A 19,757-nucleotide genomic window follows, 5' to 3' on the forward strand; every position below is an offset into this window, starting at 1 on the left:
TCTTCCTGTTCTGTGGTTGCTTCCCCACCTCCTATGTGAGAAATGAATCTACGACAACCTTTTACAAACCGCTGAAGAAAGTACAAATGTATCCTGTAAAGACTGAGCTAGAAAATTCGATCCAATCAAACAATTACAATGATAGCATAAAAGACCAAAGAGGAGATATTCTTTCACCAAAATGAAACTTGCTGCTCATCTGAAATTCCCTGCCCACAGCTTTTATCTTTGACCTGTGGTTTGCAAGCATCTAAGTATAAGGTCAGACTTTTTGATAAACAAACACAGTTGTTTGAAGTGAATCCTTTATTTCAGACAAAACTGGTTTGATCAATGAACCCAGATATAAGATAAAGCCTCAAGATATGAGAATAAAATCTGCTATAAACATTCAACTTGTCTGAAGCAGTGCTCGGCCATGTGCACATATCTTCAAACTATGACCAAAGCAAGTACATTTATAGTGTTAAAAGACACTACTCACCTTTCTTAATGTATTTTTGCACAGCGCACATTTTACTGTAAAACCCATCAGCCTTGACTGAGGCTACCTGCTTGGTAGACATACAGGGCAGAGAAGTGTAAGTTACTTCATGTTCTCTGGGAATCTTAAGGCAGTTGTCATTTAGACATTTAAATCTAGATGTGAGCACACATTTATTGATTGTAATTATTTTGGAAATAATAAAATGCACAGTTTGAAAAGCAATAAGTGGAAGAGGATACTATTATTTCCTGTCATAGTTTATGTTGTCTTTTGACCTTGGTTGGTGATTGGCTAATGGTTACACAAGCCAAAAAAATCGTTATGACATCATAAAGTAGCCAAAATCTGATCAGCTCATTTTCAGACAGGTTTTTATATAAATGGATCAGGACAAAAAGTGAGAGAATCTTTTTTCCTGAAACTTTCAGAATCTCTTTACACAGAGGGGACACATGTTTATGTATAAAAGACAGGAAAAAGTGGATTTTGCATAATAGGTGACCTTTAAATAAAACACATCTGACACAGTCTAAAGAACAATAAGAAAATGTAATTGTTAACAAATCAGAGCAAATAGATTACAAGTGATGTCTTGCTACAGTTGCACTATCAGGCTTTACTAAGGCATGTTTTAGCTTTGAGTGAAACGCTAATGCCAGCAAGCTATACTGTGCCATTTCATGGATGTGAGACATTTCACTTAAAAACTAAACCAACCGTGGTGGCACAAAAGTCAAAGTGTCATATTCCAGGAACCATACTGCACACTATTCATGTCATTTGTCTTGATAAACAAAATATTTATCAATACATTAGTACTAAAATTATGTTGGACAATAAAAATGACACATCATTTACATAGAAATGTTTGTTTTTTATTCTCTACATTTTTCAAGAATTGTTCTATAACCCCATAATGTTTCTCTATGAAATAAAGGCAAATGATGCATCACGTTCCTCCACCTCACTTAGGAAAGTCCTGGACCTGAAAATCCAATAAACATGAATTACAACCAGTAAATAGACATTAAACTGCGGAGTGCATTCACACATTATTTCGGATACATCTATGCAGACTCCCAGAAGTTAAACTTAGTTAAATAGCATCTTGAAAAAGCATTAGGTCATAAATAAATAAAGTTTGCTCTCACCTGCTCAGACCAGGGGGTAGCTGGATGCAGTAGCAATGCCACACTGGTTGTGTTTGTTCCTGCTCATCTTGATGTATCCCTGGTCTCCCCATCCGAGGCCCCAGCTACAGAAACAAACACATTACCAACAACTTTCAGCCCCTCTATGTAAAGAACTACAATATGAGTACCAACTGCAAGTACAGACTTAATGATTGTTTTACTGATGAAAGAGAAATTATAGTAGAAATGAATTTTAAGTTAAGTTGAAGAGGCTGACAATAACCTGAGTTTGACTTAATTTGACAGCTATAAATAAGACACATAACTGCTGCTGTTTGTGGAAACAGGAACTTTCTTAATTCACTACTAAGCGTTAGTAGGAAAACGGTCCATACATTTAAATATTAGTACCATATTTTGGTATTTACCTGTTCTTCACCAGCCAGTAGTCCTGTCCATTGCCACTGCCGTAACCCACAGCCAGTACAGCATGGCCCAACTTTGAGCTCTTGCATTTTGGCTCATCGTACACTCCTAGAAACACACAAAGCCACATAAAACAGACATTTGGGTTAAAAAAAAAGTACATTTGATAATATTTTCTGTCAGAGAATATACGTGTTTATAAAAGTTCACCTGAGTGATACAGCTTGAAGGATGCATGAGAAACATCAATGGCCACAGACACAGGTCCCACGGTGGCCACAGCTTCTTTCAAGGCAACTTCGTCTCCTTGGTTCACGCGGACGTAGCCTGTGCATGTGGCAGCGCTATAGGCAAGGTTGTGACGGCATTTACCATCCTATTTGGAAGACAAAATTAAACAATTGACAAAATGTGGAAATGTCTTACGTGGAGGGCCAACATTTTGAAAACATTACGAATGAGTTGAGTTCCATCAGGATAGTTCCTAGCAGGATTATGATGGCATATATAATCCTATTTGAAGGGAGAACATTTACAATTGACCTTCTTTTAAAAAAAAGTTAAGATGTGAACATATCTTAAACGGAGGGCCAACATTTTGAAAACATTACGAATGAGATGAGTTCCATCTTCAACTATACTTTTTAGCATGTTAATGACACATTTCTATCTTACACAGGATGCTGTACATTCAAAGAAGAACCAAACAGATTGTGTTTACCTTAGCCCGATAAGGGTAGGAGTCCTCTGTTTCTATCCCTCCGTTAGTTGCAATGTACCTAAAGGCTTTGTTCATCCAGCCTCCATTGCACCCATGATTGTCGTTGGTGCAGTCCACCAGCTGCTGCTCGCTCAGAGACACAAGCTTCCCTGTCTTCCTGAAGATCTGACCCTCCAGCGAGCCAGTCTGAAAGAGAATTTAGTTAAATGAAACCAAAAGACAGTAGTATAAAATGTCCTGCAAAGTAGAGGACACCAAGTAATGTGTGTACATAGTACATACTGTGCTGAAGGCCCAGCAGGAGCCACAGTGCTTCTGATCCTTGACTTCAGTGACATATCCCTTATCCCTCCAGTCAACACTGTTGGGCAGATCGGTTTCTCCAGGCAGTCGGAAAAAAGCAGGACCAGTTTGAGGCAGAGAAGTGTTGAAGAAACCGAGGCAACCCTTGGAAATCAGGTGTCTGTACTCTTCATTTTCCTGATAAAGAAGAGCAAAAGTTTCATTTATTAGGGTCTTTAACTAAAACGCCATTCACTGCATCCTCACATGCTGATTACAACCAATAATAACAGTTTGTCATAAAAGTTAAAAACAAAAATACTTCCGAAACTATTTGTGTTTTTCTATACATACCATGTCAGCGAATTTGGTCATGCCAAGGCGGTAGGACTTGATGCCCTGATCAGCCATGATGTTGTGCTTCTGCACCAGTCTGCGGTTGTTGAGCCAGATTTCCCTGCGCTGAGCCTCCTCTACCGGGGAGTTGTAGGACCTTCCTGCCAGCAAATTAGAAACAAAAAGACTGATTCTCTGGTAAACAGATTTCCCTTTATTAACTAAAAAACAAAATTGTATGCTGTAAACTTCTTAACACGTAGGCAGATCACACATTCCTTTACTTTAGACGTTTAGCGGTGTTGTGTGTAAATGAGTATACATTTAGCACACTCCAAATGCAAGCCTCACAGGCAGTTTTTCCAATGAAAACAGATCTACTGTGATCGACAACAGACCGCAATATGAAAAATGTCACCAAATATTGTCTCACCAAACTGGACTTTCCAGGCGTGGAACTCCAGGTCATCTGAAGAGATGGAGGCACAGCTGGCCACGGCCAGAGCAGCAGCAGCAACCAACAACAGCTTCATCCTGACTGACACACAAGCAGAAAAAGCAAATAGATCCTTTGTTATTTACAGAAAATCATACAGGTTGAGATTAAACTCTTTCACTTCCACTTTTTCTCACCAACAATGTATCTATTTCCTGTTTGCTTTGAATCTCTGTTTCTTTTTCCTCAGACTCTCAACTTCATCAGTTTCTGTTCATTTGAATCAATGCCCCTTTACATAACCTTACATGATTCACTTACCAACTCTGAATCTGTTCTTTGGATAGGTGAGCCATCATGTTCTGGTTTCATAATGGTTCTGCAGTTCTTGGTGTATGTGCTGAAGTAAAGTACACGAGAGGACACCTCTTGCAGACCCAACACTGAAAAATACTGTTTTATTTTTACATTTAATTATAATTCCAATTAAATAGCAATGTGAATTCCTTTAAAAAGGAAATACAGAAATCAAAACGTCACATTATACAAATACAGTATTCAGGGTGTAATGTGTAACATGTTTTACATCAAACCTAACCAACTAAATTATGCCAAACGTGATGTTTGTACATACTGCGCTGAAGGCCCAGCAGGAGCCACACTGCTTCTGATCCTTGACTTCAGTCACATATCCCTTATCCCTCCAATCAACACTGTCTGGCAGATCAAATCCTTCAGGCAGTCGGAGAAAAGCAGAGCCAGTTTGAGGCAGAGAAGTGTTGAAGAAACCAAGGGAACCCTGGAGAATCAGGCGTCTGTACTCTTCATTTTCCTGATAAAGAGGGGCAGAAGTTTCATTTATTAGGGTCTTTAACTAAACCGCATTCACGGCATCCTCACATGCTGATTACAACCAGAGACAATAATAACAGTTTGTCATAAATGCCAAGAGTTTAAAACAAAAAATATGCAGACACTATTTGTGTTTTTTTTATTCGTACCATGTCAGCAAAGTAGGTCATGCCAAGGCGGTAGGACTTGTTGCCCTGATCAGCCATGATGTTGTGCTCCAGCACCAGTCTGCGGTTGTTGAGCCAGATTTTCCCTGCGCTGAGCCTCCTCTACCGGGGAGTTGTAGGACCTTCCTGCCGGCAAAATAGAATTTATTTTTTAAATGGTCCAGTCAAGAAATTTCCCCTGATAAGATGAAAAACAAAAATGTATGCTGTAAACTTGTTATCATGTAGGCAAAGCACACATTCCTTTACTTAGACGTTTAGCTGTGTTGTGTGAAAATGAGTACACATTTAGCACACTCCAATTGTAAGCATCACAGGCAGTTTTTCCATAGAACAAAGATCTACTTTGTTCAACAACAGACCACGATAATTAGAAATAGCCGGATAAGAGTGTCTCACCAAACTGGAGTTTCCAGGCATCAAACTCTGTCATCTGGAGAGATGGTTGAACAGCTGGCCACGGCCAGAGCAGCAGCAGCAACCAGCAACAGCTTCATCCTGACTGACACACAGATCCCTTGCAGGAAACCACACAGGTCGAGATTAAACTCTTTCACTTCAGCTTTATCTCATAAACTTTCCTTCATTCTACCAATGTACCAGCTCTATTTCCTGCTTCCTTTGAATCTGTTTCTCTTCCTCAGACTCTTTCTGAACTTCACCAGTCTCTGTTTATTTGCATCAATGCACCTGCAGTACAAATAGTGTTTGCGCTTGTCTATCTGTGTGTTCCCTATTATTTCTGCTGTGGTTGCTTACCTGCCTCTGTCAAATTGATGTCAAGTTTGAGGTCTGTCCGCCTGTAGGTGATGTAGGGAATCTGTTCTTTGGATAGGTGAGTCATCATGTTCTGGTTTCATAATGATTCTGCTGAAGTAAATTCCATGTACAGCATACAACACCTTCTGTCCTTAGACCGTCATATCGTACAAGGAGTTACTTCCAAAGAAACCCCCAAATAAATGAGGATAAAACGGAAGAAACCTTAGGAAGAGCAACAAAGGAGGGATCCCTCTCCCTAGAAAGACAGACGTGCAATAGATGTTGTGTGTATAGATTAATAAATAATCATTTAGCCACAGCCACAACTCATGATCCAGGTGTAACCTTTAATACTGACAACCTGCCAGGTGAGAGACTCAAAAACTCTGAGGATGACGCCCTGGATGCTAAGTTAGTAACCTGCATTACTACATGCATTTATGGGACATGAGTGCATACATATAGAGAGAACATGAGTGCATTCAGATAACGAGACAAAAGAGAGGTGAAATGTGACATTTCCTCAACAGTATAAGCCTATAGCAGCATAATAAGGAGCTGGTCCAAGGCAAGCCTGAGCCAGCCCTAACTCTAAGCTTTATCAAAAAGGAAAGTCTAAAGCTTACTCTTAAAAATGGAGAGACAGTCTATCTCCTGAACACAAACTGGAACCTGGTTCCACAGAAGAAGAGCTTGATAGCAGAAGGCTTTGAATGTAATGTCCTCAAGGCATTCTTGAATTGTAATTTAATTGATTGGTTTTATCTGGCTGGATTGATTGATATAACTGAGTACCATTTGTCATGAATCTGCACAATACAAATACACATTAGTGTGTGTAAAGTTACCGATTAATTGTTTGATTCAGCAGACAAACAGAAAAATTGGTTTTCAGAGTTTTCCACCACCACAACTCCAACATTATTTGCTTTCTCTTGACCGAAACAATACACAAATACTTCCTTCTAATTTAACTCTGGATAATAACAAAAAAAAAGACAACGGATGGAAAATAACACAAACACGGAATAGCTGCTTTTTTGTCATTTTTTAGCCAATATATATTTTGCCCAAAAGATGGCAGTATTGCACATTGGAAGGCCAACATTTTTTCCATTTTTTTTCCGAGTTCCATCTTCCACTAAACGTTTTGCATGACAATGACAAATATCACAGGATGCTCTAATGAAGTTTTCAACCAAACAGATATTGTTGGTAACACTTTATTTTGATAGTCCATCTGTTGACACTCAACAACACAGTTTCAACAGACAAGTAACATGCATTCAACTAACTGCCAATATAATATAAGGTACATCTCAAGTGTTGATCTATAGATTTTACAAAAAGTGTCTGTTGACTGTCAACAGGTTTTTTTGCAACAGGTTATTAACCACTATTCAACCTTACTATCTGTAGATTGTGTCAGCCTCAAAATTAACAATCAACTACTCAAAATCAATCTTTCAGTTAAAAGTCAACAGGGTCATGTCGACTATCTGTTGATAATCTGTTGAGTCAAGATGTCAACTAAAGATTACATTAAGCATTAGTTCACGATCAACAGATAAGCAACTAATCTAGAGTTGACTATCAGCATACTTTTAGTAGGCATTCTCCACTAAGCGTTTGTAAGCATGTGTTAGGACTATCCAATTAAAGTAATAAACTGTTGAGAACAGTAGAAAGTCTATAACCTATCAACAGAACACATACATTCATCCACTAATTATATGCAACAGACATGGGAATAAAGCGAAATGTTTTGCAAAACTGATCACAAACACTGGATAACTGAAGTCAATACCAAGCTATAAAGCACAGTAAAACAAACACTATATGCAGCATATCAGAGAAAGAAGGCTTTTTTATTTTAAGAATATATACTACAAATATAGTAAAAACACTGAACAGTTCTGAAATGGTCAAAATAAAGTTTGAAACACATTATCTACCAGCTGGTAGTCAATACCAGGCAAACGAAAATCACTGCATTGCAGATTTGTACAGTTTAATAATTATAAATAAAATAAACAACGAAACTTGACCAACAGGAGAACATTACATTATTGATCTACCCTGAGACCCCCCCCCCCCCACAACAACAACGTTCAACCCACATTCAGAATTTCCTGACAGAAAAGGGGATGAGCTGTTTGTTGCTTTTCATTTCAACTATCTTTTCAGCCAGTTCACCAACAATTTTTTTCTGACAAAGTTGGGCTGATTTCAAAAGTGTGTATTTACCCTTGAACTGGTCTAGGACACTTTTATCCACCAGGAATACTTCTGCAATTGCTGCAGTGTCTTTCAGAGCATTTCTTGAAACTCAAGCTTTCTTGAAAGCTTTGGTCATCCTGAAGCCTCTCTGCACCAGTTTAAGGACACGCCGATATCTTCTCACGACATCTGAGATGGAAGAAACTGAAAAATAACGCTTCCACCTCAGCTTCAAAAGTTGAACATTGCTCAACTTTGAATCCTGAAAATCCTGAAAATCTCCGCTCTGCTGCCCACAATGCAGTTCGGCGAAAAGTGAGGCAAAGTGACGTCACCCCATTCAAAGTGAATGGGCAGAAGCGTTCCAAGATTTTTTAACGCTGCTGTGTGGACGGGCCGTTACTGCGTTCTGCTGTCATTTTCTGTCGCGCTAGTTTCTCTCCTCTCCTCTGATCTCTGTTTTCACCGAGGGCGGAGCTTTACACACAGAGGCGGCATTCAAACGATCTGCACTAACTTGTTGCTTTCCCTACCAATAACAGCTGCTGTTATGCCAAATTCACATCAGGCAGCAGCGAGGTGCAGATCGTCACATTAGGTGCGTTCACACCGGAGTACTTTTCCCACAATAGGGGCGTTCACACCAAGTACTTTTCCCACAGTAGTTCATGAGAACTTTAGTTCATGAGAGCTCTTTTAGTTCTGATGAACTAAAGCAGATCGCGTTCACACCAAAATGAGTTCCTGGGGGTGGATTAGGCAAATGAGCCGCTGACGTCACTTCTTCTTCTTCTGCTTTGGGTTTACTGGCAGGCCGCAAACAACTTCACGGCGAGCACAGTAGGTGGCGGTATGCACCTTAAAGTTGCAATTTGCCAAAAAACCGAGAGAAGAAGAAGAAAAAAAACTTCCGCTTCCGCTGTATGCTTCTGTTTACCTTCCGACCTCAGACACGGTATGGAGTTGACGTTTTGGTGGTCGTGTTATACAGCTTCGTAACTGAGTTATTTAAGCCAATAACTCAGCCACAAATACAAATACAGATCGACCATTCAAATGCAATAGAAATGCTGAGTCGGAGGCGAAGGCGGTTAAGAAGCCTTAACAAAAGGATTGGACGACGAAAGCACACGCTATGGACATGTTTCGCCGTAGGACAGCTGAGGATGATGGCCGTTATCACGCCCAAAGAACAGCAATGGTACGTTCATTAAATCACATTAATACTATCTAATGTAGGATTTATGGAGTTATGTAGGGCTAATTTGTGTCTTTGTATGTGTTCCAGATATGCGAATACTACGGAATGTGTCGTGTCCCGCGCTCTCTCTGGGTGAACAATAGAACATCGGCCTGGTGGGAGGTGGTGCCAACGTACACCAATGTGCAGTGGATCAAAGATTTCCGAATGTCCAAGGGCTCTTTTCAACTCCTCTGTATTCGCCTGGAAGCAACGTTGGGGAGAGGCATCTGAACAGCATGGAAATTGTAAATTGACAATAAAGCTGATCTTTTGTACAGTGCATTTGTGTGTTAAAGACAATGGGATGAGGTTGAAAGCTCTTTAAAAAGCTTTTGTATACCATCTTTACTGTGATAAATACATACATGTTAAGCATACACACCTGAAGAACTACGTTACACACACACAGGTTAGTCTGTGTACCGCTGCACTGCTGCTGGTTTAAACAAAGACAGTCATGATGCTAGTGCTGTGCATGTAGGTTCTCTTTTATTTATCAGCAGCAGATCAATAAGTGTCAGTAGTATCAAAACAATATAATAACAGTGGCTATATATTGCCACTGTTATTATATTGTTATATAATAACAATAGGTAGGCTCAGCAGCAGACACACTTTAGTGCAAAGTTAGGTGTCAGTATTAATAACAGTGGCATATATATATATTCACAATAATACAAAATTAACTGTCCCAGGTGTAGGCAATTTGGGGTGAAGTGTCTTGCCCAGGGACACAACGACATCCTGACTGCAGTGGGGTTTGAACCTGTGCTCCCCTGATCCGAACACCAACGCACCAGACCACTGCATCACACGCCTCCCAACAAGTCATTGTACAGTTTATCAACGACGACGACAAGTTTTTCTTAATTTTTGTATTGAAGGCCTGTTGGATTTAATCAGCTCGCTTAGCACTGCCAGAAGCCCAGCCTGAAAGGTATTTTGTTGCTGGTCGTCCAATTCCTGGGCCTTGTGTGAATGCAGCAGCCGTTCGTCGTGCATCTCCTTGGCACGCAGGTCCTCATTCTCCTTGCTGACCATGGCACGGCGGTCCATCGCCATGATGGTGTCAAGGAAGCTGTCATCGCGTGCCCACTTTCCTAAGGTGAAATATGCAAGATACAAGATCAGTTTAATCGCAACAACGAGACAACATTGTCCAACATTGGACATGGTGCAGGCAGGGACAGTGTACAAAATGCAGGTGTAAAGTAAAAGATAAGATAGATAGATAGGATCAAATAATATCAAATAAAGAATAAATATCAAAGTGCCCTTATTTATTGTTTTGTGCTTAATGTATGCTTGAACTTTGTTTTATAGGGATTAGTGGACATCAGTTAGATGTGTAACCTTCTTTCAAGGCCAGAGTAGTTACAGTGTAAGTGGATTGACATCTAACATAACATGGCTGAGTACAATTATAACAATCAATAAAAAAAAGGAAAAATAAATAGAATTTCAATTACATTTCTACTTAAATGTGCAAATATATTAGAAGTCTTTGTGGCATGCAGGTAATCAACTGTTTAAGCTTTTACCATTAACATGTAGAATGAATGTTGCAAATGACTTGAAATTATAGCAACTACAATGTATTGTTAGAGGTAACAATACAGAGGTAGCATTATGTCCAGCTAGCATGCTAATTGCTAGCGTTATATTATCGTTTTATCCCGGAGGGGAAAACTAGTTTCTAATCCTGAGAGAAACACCTCGCCTGAAACACACGATTAGTGCCATGAGTTAGTGAAGCAAATTACAGAACATTGCACACTCATTCACAAGTCAAAACGTGTTCATAGCGGGCATGGCTGAGAATAGCTAGCTAGCTAGATGTTGTTAGCCAGCTTGGACCTAACGATAGCAAGTTCTAGCATGGCTAGCTCGATCTACTGAGCAAATAAAAGTACATCTAAGACCAGTATTGTGCAGATTAAAACAGTGCAGTGCATGTATTTTATTTTACCTTCGTAGTCGTCCCGACATGACTTTGCCAGGTCTGCTAACTTTGCTGAGCCACGGAAACTGCATTCAGTAGAAGCTTCTGAATGCGGCGCTTCGCGTCCTCTGAGTAAATCGCCAGAAGCGCCGACACATCCTCATCACTCCACCGCTCCGATGATTTATTTAGTGTTGCTATAATAACTGCTTTCACAAAAGTAATCTCTTCGGGTGCGCTGGCCGAAGCGAGCAAATACAATGGCCGCTTACAAAAAAAAATTCAGAGTCAAACGGCCGTGGTTTACATTCCGCACAGCCAATCAGACGTACAAACTATTTTCCTCTCTAGCAGGGACTGAAAAGCGGGTCAGACGAACTAATTTGAACTAATTTGTCTGATTTCACCTTAGGAAAGTGGGCACGCGATGACAGCTTCCTTGACACCATCATGGCGATGGACCGCCGTGCCATGGTCAGCAAGGAGAATGAGGACCTGCGTGCCAAGGAGATGCACGACGAACGGCTGCTGCATTCACACAAGGCCCAGGAATAGGACGACCAGCAACAAAATACCTTTCAGGCTGGGCTTCTGGCAGTGCTAAGCGAGCTGATTAAATCCAACAGGCCTTCAATACAAAAATTAAGAAAAACTTGTCGTCGTCGTTGATAAACTGTACAATAACTTGTTGGGAGGCGTGTGGTGCAGTGGTCTGGTGCGTTGGTGTTCGGATCAGGGGAGCACAGGTTCAAACCCCACTGCAGTCAGGATGTCGTTGTGTCCCTGGGCAAGACACTTCACCCCAAATTGCCTACACCTGGGACAGTTAATTTTGTATTATTGTGATTATATATATATGCCACTGTTATTAATACTGACACCTAACTTTGCACTAAGGTGTGTCTGCTGCTGAGCCTACCTATTGTTATTATATATATATATATATATATATATATATATATATATATATATATATATATATATTGCCACTGTTATTATATTGTTTTGATACTACTGACACTTATTGATCTGCTGCTGATAAATAAAAGAGAACCTACATGCACAGCACTAGCATCATGACTGTCTTTGTTTAAACCAGCAGCAGTACACAGACTAACCTGTGTGTGTGTAACGTAGTTCTTCAGGTGTGTATGCTTAACATGTATGTATTTATCACAGTAAAGATGGTATACAAAAGCTTTTTAAAGAGCTTTCAACCTCATCCCATTGTCTTTAACACACATTTAACATAATAATATACTCATATTAATATACAAATATACAGTATGAGTACTGTTTTGATACTGACATTTAATCTTTGCACTAAGGTGTGTCTGCACTATTGTAATTGTGTCTGTTGACTGTGGTAAATAAAAGAGAGAACCAAATGCACTGTACAAAAAATCAGCTTTATTGTCAATTTACAATTTCCATGCTGTTCAGATGCCTCTCCCCAACGTTGCTTCCAGGCGAATACAGAGGAGTTGAAAAGAGCCCTTGGACATTCGGAAATCTTTGATCCACTGCACATTGGTGTACGTTGGCACCACCTCCCACCAGGCCGATGTTCTATTGTTCACCCAGAGAGAGCGCGGGACACGGCGCGTTCCGTAGTATTCGCATATCTGGAACACATACAAAGACACAAATTAGCCCTACATAACTCCATAAATCCTACATTAGATAGTATTAATGTGATTTAATGAACGTACCATTGCTCTTCTTTGGGCGTGATAACGGCCATCATCCTCAGCTGTCCTACGGCGAAACATGTCCGTAGCGTGTGCTTTCGTCGTCCAATCCTTTTGTTAAGGCTTCTTAACCGCCTTCGCCTCCGACTCAGCATTTCTATTGCATGGTCGATCTGTATTTGTATTTGTGGCTGAGTTATTGGCTTAAATAACTCAGTTACGAAGCTGTATAACACGACCACCAAAACGTCAACTCCATACCGTGTCTGAGGTCGGAAGGTAAACAGAAGCATACAGCGGAAGCGGAATTTTTTTTTCTTCTTCTTCTCTCGGTTTTTTGGCGAATTGCAACTTTAAGGTGCATACCGCCACCTACTGTACTCGCCGTGAAGTTGTTTGCGGCCTGCCAGTAAACCCAAAGCAGAAGAAGCAGAAGAAGAAGAAGTGACGTCAGCGGCTCATTTGCCTAATCCACCCCCAGGAACTCATTTTGGTGTGAACGCGATCTGCTTTATTTCATCAGAACTAAAAGAGCTCTCATGAACTAAAGTTCTCATAAACTACTGTGGGAAAAGTACTTGGTGTGAACGCCCCTAATGATGACATTTTTCTGAGGCGTGTTCATGTGTTTCAGGCGATAAGAAATTCTTTGTAACATATGTCAACATGTCAAGACTCTGTTTACTGATTGGCTGCGGGTACTCTCTGGCTGCATTTCGCCACTAAAAGTTTAAATATCCCCAACTTTTTGTTTGGTTGCAATTCCCCGCAGAATCAAACGTCCGATGTGCGCTCATAGACATGTCATAGTAGAATAACGGTGAGTAAGGGAAGGTCCGTAGCAGCTAGGCAGTGTAAATGCCATCGGCTTTGTGCTGCATTCACATGATGTCGGAATAATCTGAAAAATTATCTCCCGGACCATTCGCCCCCCCAAAGCAGTCAACCTAGGGGAAACACTGAGCTGCTATGTGAAAACCTTATTTTTGTAGATTACAGCACACTTGTAAATGTACTGCAGAATTATTTAAGTTTTGTTTTTATTAAGTTTATGTGAGGTGGCTCACACAGATACTGGTATTGAAAAGAAGCTTTTATATTAAAGTCTGTACAGTCAGATCTTTGAAAGCACTTTCTAAAATAAAAAAGGGAGTTCAGATGTATCTGACTGCTTGTATTAATTGATAAAAAAATTAGCTATGTGCAGTAATATAGAAAATTGAGGATGCAATACATTGAGATGCATCGAGGATCGATTACTATACGCCTTACATTCATAATTTCAGAAGAGGGAGGGGAAGCGGCGCTGTGGAAGAGCAGAGTGGCGAGTGAGAGGCGAGCTGTCATCTTCCCTTTACAAGCTTCAAAAATGCCTGTAGCTAATGAGATTGAATATAACAATCAAAAATAACAAAATATACACAGCTAGATCAGATCGCGTTTTAGATGCGACTTTAGAGTAGATGGGAATTATTGAAACGGGATTTGTACAGTGTTCCACGGCATCCGCCGCTGCGAAAATGTGGGGCACGGCTGAAAAGTGGGGGGGCCAATGGCCCTTGATTGTTAATATACCTAGGAAAGCTACACATTCTCTAAATGTCTCTAGTTTGTGGTTGAACAGTTTCATGAGGCTGTGATTATCCTAGATGTCACAACATCTCATTTTATACATTGATGTCAAGTTTCAAAACATGGTCTAACTATGAAATGACTACTATGGGGACTAACATCATCACACATGAATACAATTGAGCTCATTGGATCCACAAGAGTCTCAGCTTTCTAGTCCCAATTCATGCAATTCTAAGACTGTATAGGGATCCCAGTATGCAGAAATATTCAAATACACCATTATAGAATAGGCGTAATTAACACATTTATACTGCATGTAAAAAACGGCTTGATTTTTGCCCAAAACTGCATGTGATTATCATAAAGTGGGTATGTCTGTAAAGGGGAGACGCGTGGGTACCCATAGAACCCATTTTCATACAGATATCTTGAAGTGAGAGGTCAAGGAACCCCTGTGGAAATTGCCATGTCAGTTTTTCCCTCGCCAACATTTAGAACGTTATTTAGCCCCGCCGACAAGCTATGCATCACGTGGTTGGTACCATTGGATGCCATTAGGTCCTCTACTTTCATATGATATCATCATTACCAGCTGCAAAACCGAGCCCGGTACAGCCGCTTAAAGACAGTAAAGTCGGCCGCGATCCTGCGTGTCTCGTTAAGGAGAAGATTAAAACTAAGCATGTGAGCTAGCATTCTTTTGGACCTACTAGGAACCTTCTATATGAACCGCTAGCCCTGCTGCTACAGTAACTTTAGTTGTTTATTAGCTTTTGCCTAAGATCGTGTCTATGGCTATAAGTCGTTAGCTTTGCTGGTAGGTAGGGTTAACAATGTTATTAACATGCATATCGGTTATTTAACATGCATATCACTTAGCTAATAAAGTTAGTCGTAGTTTGTCAGGATAGTTCACATATCTAGAGTGTGAAGTTAGCACACTAACGTCCACTACTTTAACATTTATAAACCCAACTTACCACTTTCGTGTATGGAATCGCCTCCTTATAGTTCCACTGCCCTCTCCGTGCCTTTGGCCGGGTAAAATGCACGGGGCCCACGGCACTGCTCCCGTTGCCAGGTGAGGGGCGGGGTACTGAATGCACCTGAGCAAAAATGCCATGTTGATGCTGAAAAGAAAAGTTAGATAGCAATATTGGTTCAGATGCAAGTAATAAGGACTGCTTTCTAAAAAAAAGACAATGTTACCTAAGGAAGTTGAGACTTACCATCTCGACGACCAAGAAAAGATCTGAAATCCAACGACGAACAGAATTCCCCTGCGCAGTAGACCAATCAGGCAGTACACGCGCTTGGTGAATATAGGCTTGTTTGTTTGAGATGAGCGAGACGATCGCCGTCTTGCAAGTGCGTTGCATGCGGATGCATGATGGTTAGTAATTTTCAGAGGTGGGAGTAAGTCCTACATGTGCAAGTCATGAGCAAGTCTCAAGTCTTGACCTACAAGTATCAAGCAAGTCCCAAGTCACTGTGGTGAGAGTCAAGCAAGTCAAGTCAAGTCATTGCTCAGGTCAAGCAAGTCAAGTCAAGTCATACGAAATGTTGATGAATAAGCCCAGTTTCCACATTTAAATCAGTTAAAAGACAGTGGTTATGAAAATGGATTCAACCCACACTATGATCTTCATTACATACACAGTTAATCATTTGAAATCGAATTTAGACCGATGACAATCATATTAGATTCATATTAACCCCAGAACTGCAGACAATATAGCTAGGACTCAAGTCAAAAAGGCAGAATTCCAGGTAAGAAAATCATATATGGCATTTGCCATTACACATATTTAATTTAAATTTCTGTTAACACTAGAACCACCAACAGCATCGACACCTACATAGATATCATTTTCAAATCATTTAATTTGTTCCTCTTCATAATTTCCTTATAAACTAAGTAGGACGATTTAAAACTCAGTTAATTGGGTTAATTTTGAAATTGCTTCAGTTTATCATCATAACAGATCAAAAAGTTCAGATTCATTTTACAATAAATCAAGGAATGATGCACTTCTACAAACAAAAACAACATAATTAAAACATTTAAACAAACTACTAAAAGTAGATGAACTACATTATTCAACAGTTTACAGTAACTTCTGATAATAACACAGGGGAAATAAACGAGGCATCTCTTTCCCTCTCTCTCTCTCTCCCTCTCCTGACAGCCCGTCAGTATCGGGGTTAGTCAAAATGAATCCCCTGGTGGTTCTAGTGTTCATTTACCGTTTTGTCTTCTCTTTGCAATGCTTAATCGATTTGAAACCAAGTCTGATGTAGCTTAAACTTAACGTTAGCTTTCTAGCTAACACAACACATGCACGTACCTTTCTCTGTGGGTTTTTTTGTAGTGACGAATGAAGTTGGATGTTTTGGTGGTCGTGTCACTGATCTTTATGCTGCAGACCCTGCATACCGCTGTTCTTATTAGCGTCATTGACAACATAATCCTTGAATCCAAACTTCACTATTTGTGGAGTAACTCTAGCCGCTGCCATGTTAACTGACACTCCTACTGTACCTGCCGTCTAGTGGGTTGCCAGGTTTGCGCGCATGGCGCTATAATCACCCAATCACGTTTTTCGAAAAAACTAAATGTAATATCTCAATACAAAAACAAACGCAAATATTAAATTTTAAACAGACAAGTCCTTTCAAGTCATCTGTCTCAAGCTTAAGTCAAGTCTCAAGTCATGAATACCAAGTCAAAGTCAAGTCAAGTCTTTTATCAATGTTAGTCAAGCAAGTCTCAAGTCAAAAAATATGCGACTCGAGTCTGACTCGAGTCAAGTCATGTGACTCGAGTCCCCACCTCTGGTCATTTTGTCCGACTTGCTCTGGAGGCTCGCCTACATGAGACGTTGAAATCTCGCGGGACAAAGACGCCCGCAGACTTGAGAGCGAGGCGGCGCAGTTTCTCTCCACGGGCTGCGGAAGCGAAATGCTTGATGGGAAACGACTCGCTGGTATATCGAGCTGAGCGCTCATTGGTGGTTTTTACCGTGCTGGTGATGAAACTCTCCATTGGCTCGGCAAACGTTTTTCGTTGTTTTGTGTCAGTTTTACGTTGCCACTTCCATTCACATTTTTCATCATTGTTCCACAATGTTTATCATCATGAAATTAATATCTATATATTTTATGTTTCTACATACAGAGTACATACCTAGATCAGGCGCGCCGGATTCATTTTAGAAGTGGGGGGGCCAAAAAAGTGCGTGTGTATGGCCCAATCCCAAACCACGCCCTACACACTCCCCCTCCGTGACTGAGTGAACTCCGTGGAGTGACACATGAGGCTCCCTCCTGTCAGATGGAGGGAGTAAATACAGCGGCAAGCTTTGGGACAAACTCCCCTCTCTCCGGCAGAAACAGGAAATGCCGTAACTGTATGTAACAACGGTTTCAAATCAGCATCTCTTAGACAAAAAATGTAAATTAATAACTCAAATAAAACTCCAAACTTCTTTAATTGTGTTACTTTTTTGTAAAGCTCTTTTAGTTTTAAACCTGATGTTTATAAGCTTCTTAGTTTTTGCAACAGTCTGTAAATATACACAACTTTATAATAAAATGCACACATTTACCTCTTTCTAGACTAAACACAGGTAGCCTATGATCCTAAGTTAAAAACATATGAAGTTATCATGAGGTTGTTAACATCGCAGTTTATCAGTGGGTTATTGATTCTGCGTCAGTCTTAGGACAGTCATACATTCCTATGAAGTCTTCATGGACAACATAATCAGCTGATACCCATCGTACAGTCAGAGACAACTGTTCATGGAGGCTTGGGCACTTTTTCCAGTTATTAACTCCGGTATTAACAAAGCTATCATCTCCACATTTTGAGAAAGTTACAAGCCGTTTGACAGCAGCAAATCTGCATATTTCACAGAAGGCCCGTTTAGTGGTTTTGCAAATAATTAACCACTCTCTGTTTTTGTACCATTCTGCGTTGAAGTACCTTTCTCTTTGCCCAGACGATCTAGCGGTCTCCTTTTTTTCGACAGTTAGCTGTCCAGCTTTACCCGCCTCAATGTCCCGACTCCAGGCGCGCCGGATTCATTTTAGAAGTGGGGGGGCCAAAAAAGTGCGTATGTATGTCCCAATCCCAAACCACGCCCTACACACTCCCCCTCCGTGACGGAGTGAACTCCGTGGAGTGACACATGAGGCTCCCTCCTGTCAGATGGAGGGAGTAAATACAGCGGCAAGCTTTGGGACAAACTCCCCTCTCTCCGGCAGAAACAGGAAATGCCGTAACTGTATGTAACAACGGTTTCAAATCAGCATCTCTTAGACAAAAAATGTAAATTAATAACTCAAATAAAACTCCAAACATCTTTAATTGTGTTACTTTTTTGTAAAGCTCTTTTAGTTTTTGCAACAGTCTGTAAATATACACAACTTTATAATAAAATGCACACATTTACCTTTTTCTAGACTAAACACAGGTAGCCTATGATCCTAAGTTAAAAACATATGAAGTTATCATGAGGTTGTTAACATCGCAGTTTATCAGTGGGTTATTGATTCTGCGTCAGTCTTAGGACAGTCATACATTCCTATGAAGTCTTCATGGACAACATAATCAGCTGTGATACCCACACTGTAAACATTTACCAGCATTTCACTACATTTAACAGTATTATTTTACAGTGACATATTGTAATCAAGGCCCCCTGTAATATCCCAACAAATACATGTAAAAAGGACTGTATCCTTGGATTTCACAGCATTTAACTATTATTTCACAATAAAATACTGCAATCAAAATCCTCTGTAATATCACAACAACATTGTAAACATTGCAAGGATTTCACAGCATTTAAGAGTATCATATTACAGAGAAATATTGTAATAAAAAGCCCCTGTAATATCACAACAAAATATCTATAAAACTACAGTAAAATTGGATTTGACATTATTTAACTATTATTTCACAGTAAAGCACTGTACTCAAAATCATCTGTAATAGCACAACCCATTACTGTAAAATTAGAATTGTGCAGCATTGCACATGTGCAGAATAGACTATTCTAACCGGCGTGTGTCCTGCCGCATAGCCTACTTCTCAAACCGTCTGGAAGATTTGAACTGAGACATTCTATACACTGTAAAAAAATATCCTAATTTTACAGGAAATAATTGTTTTTTTATAGTAATTATGTGTTTTTAAATAACTTGCAAAATCCTGTAAAATTACAGATATGAACTATAAATTAACAACCCAAAACATTATTTTAAGTATTTTGACAACAACAAATAACATTTATTACATTTTTTTTTAAAGTAAATTTACTATATCATATTTACAGTATTTTTGCACTTTCAGAAAATACATGCAGATGTATGTAAAATAAAAATTATTATCTGCAATTAAATATGTAACTCCTCGTAATATAAAAGTGTATTACTATTATAAGACTTTAAGATATTTCTTTGTAATTTGAAGGTACC

The 19,757-nt window shown here is 39.8% G+C and overlaps 1 protein-coding gene across 1 annotated transcript; it reads right to left on the reverse strand.

Annotated features, from left to right (window-relative positions):
- Window positions 1-1,340: 1,340 nt before the first annotated feature.
- On the reverse strand, window positions 1,341-4,161 carry LOC117496796 (cathepsin L1-like). The gene is made up of 9 exons (XM_034148602.1): window positions 4,143-4,161; window positions 3,819-3,923; window positions 3,404-3,546; window positions 3,050-3,247; window positions 2,768-2,953; window positions 2,257-2,422; window positions 2,049-2,154; window positions 1,639-1,742; window positions 1,341-1,472 (listed from the first exon to the last, which is right to left on the reverse strand). Exons 2-8 carry the CDS (start codon window positions 3,916-3,918, stop codon window positions 1,643-1,645), a joined length of 999 nt encoding a protein of 332 aa, XP_034004493.1. The 5' UTR covers window positions 3,919-3,923; window positions 4,143-4,161; the 3' UTR covers window positions 1,341-1,472; window positions 1,639-1,642.
- Window positions 4,162-19,757: the final 15,596 nt, after the last annotated feature.

The sequence above is a fragment of the Trematomus bernacchii genome, unplaced genomic scaffold, assembly GCF_902827165.1.
Source record: "Trematomus bernacchii unplaced genomic scaffold, fTreBer1.1, whole genome shotgun sequence".
In the NCBI taxonomy this organism is placed as follows: Eukaryota; Metazoa; Chordata; class Actinopteri; order Perciformes; family Nototheniidae; genus Trematomus; species Trematomus bernacchii.

Bases quoted from the DNA above. Each gene is read 5' to 3' on its own strand.
- LOC117496796 (XM_034148602.1), bottom strand. From the start codon at position 3,918: ATGAAGCTGTTGTTGGTTGCTGCTGCTGCTCTGGCCGTGGCCAGCTGT. The intron at 2,155-2,256 runs GTGAACTTTTAT...GTGTGTTTCTAG, and splicing joins CTTCAAGCTGTATCACTCAG to GAGTGTACGATGAGCCAAAA. The intron at 1,743-2,048 runs GTAAATACCAAA...TTGTTTCTGTAG, and splicing joins TACTGGCTGGTGAAGAACAG to CTGGGGCCTCGGATGGGGAG.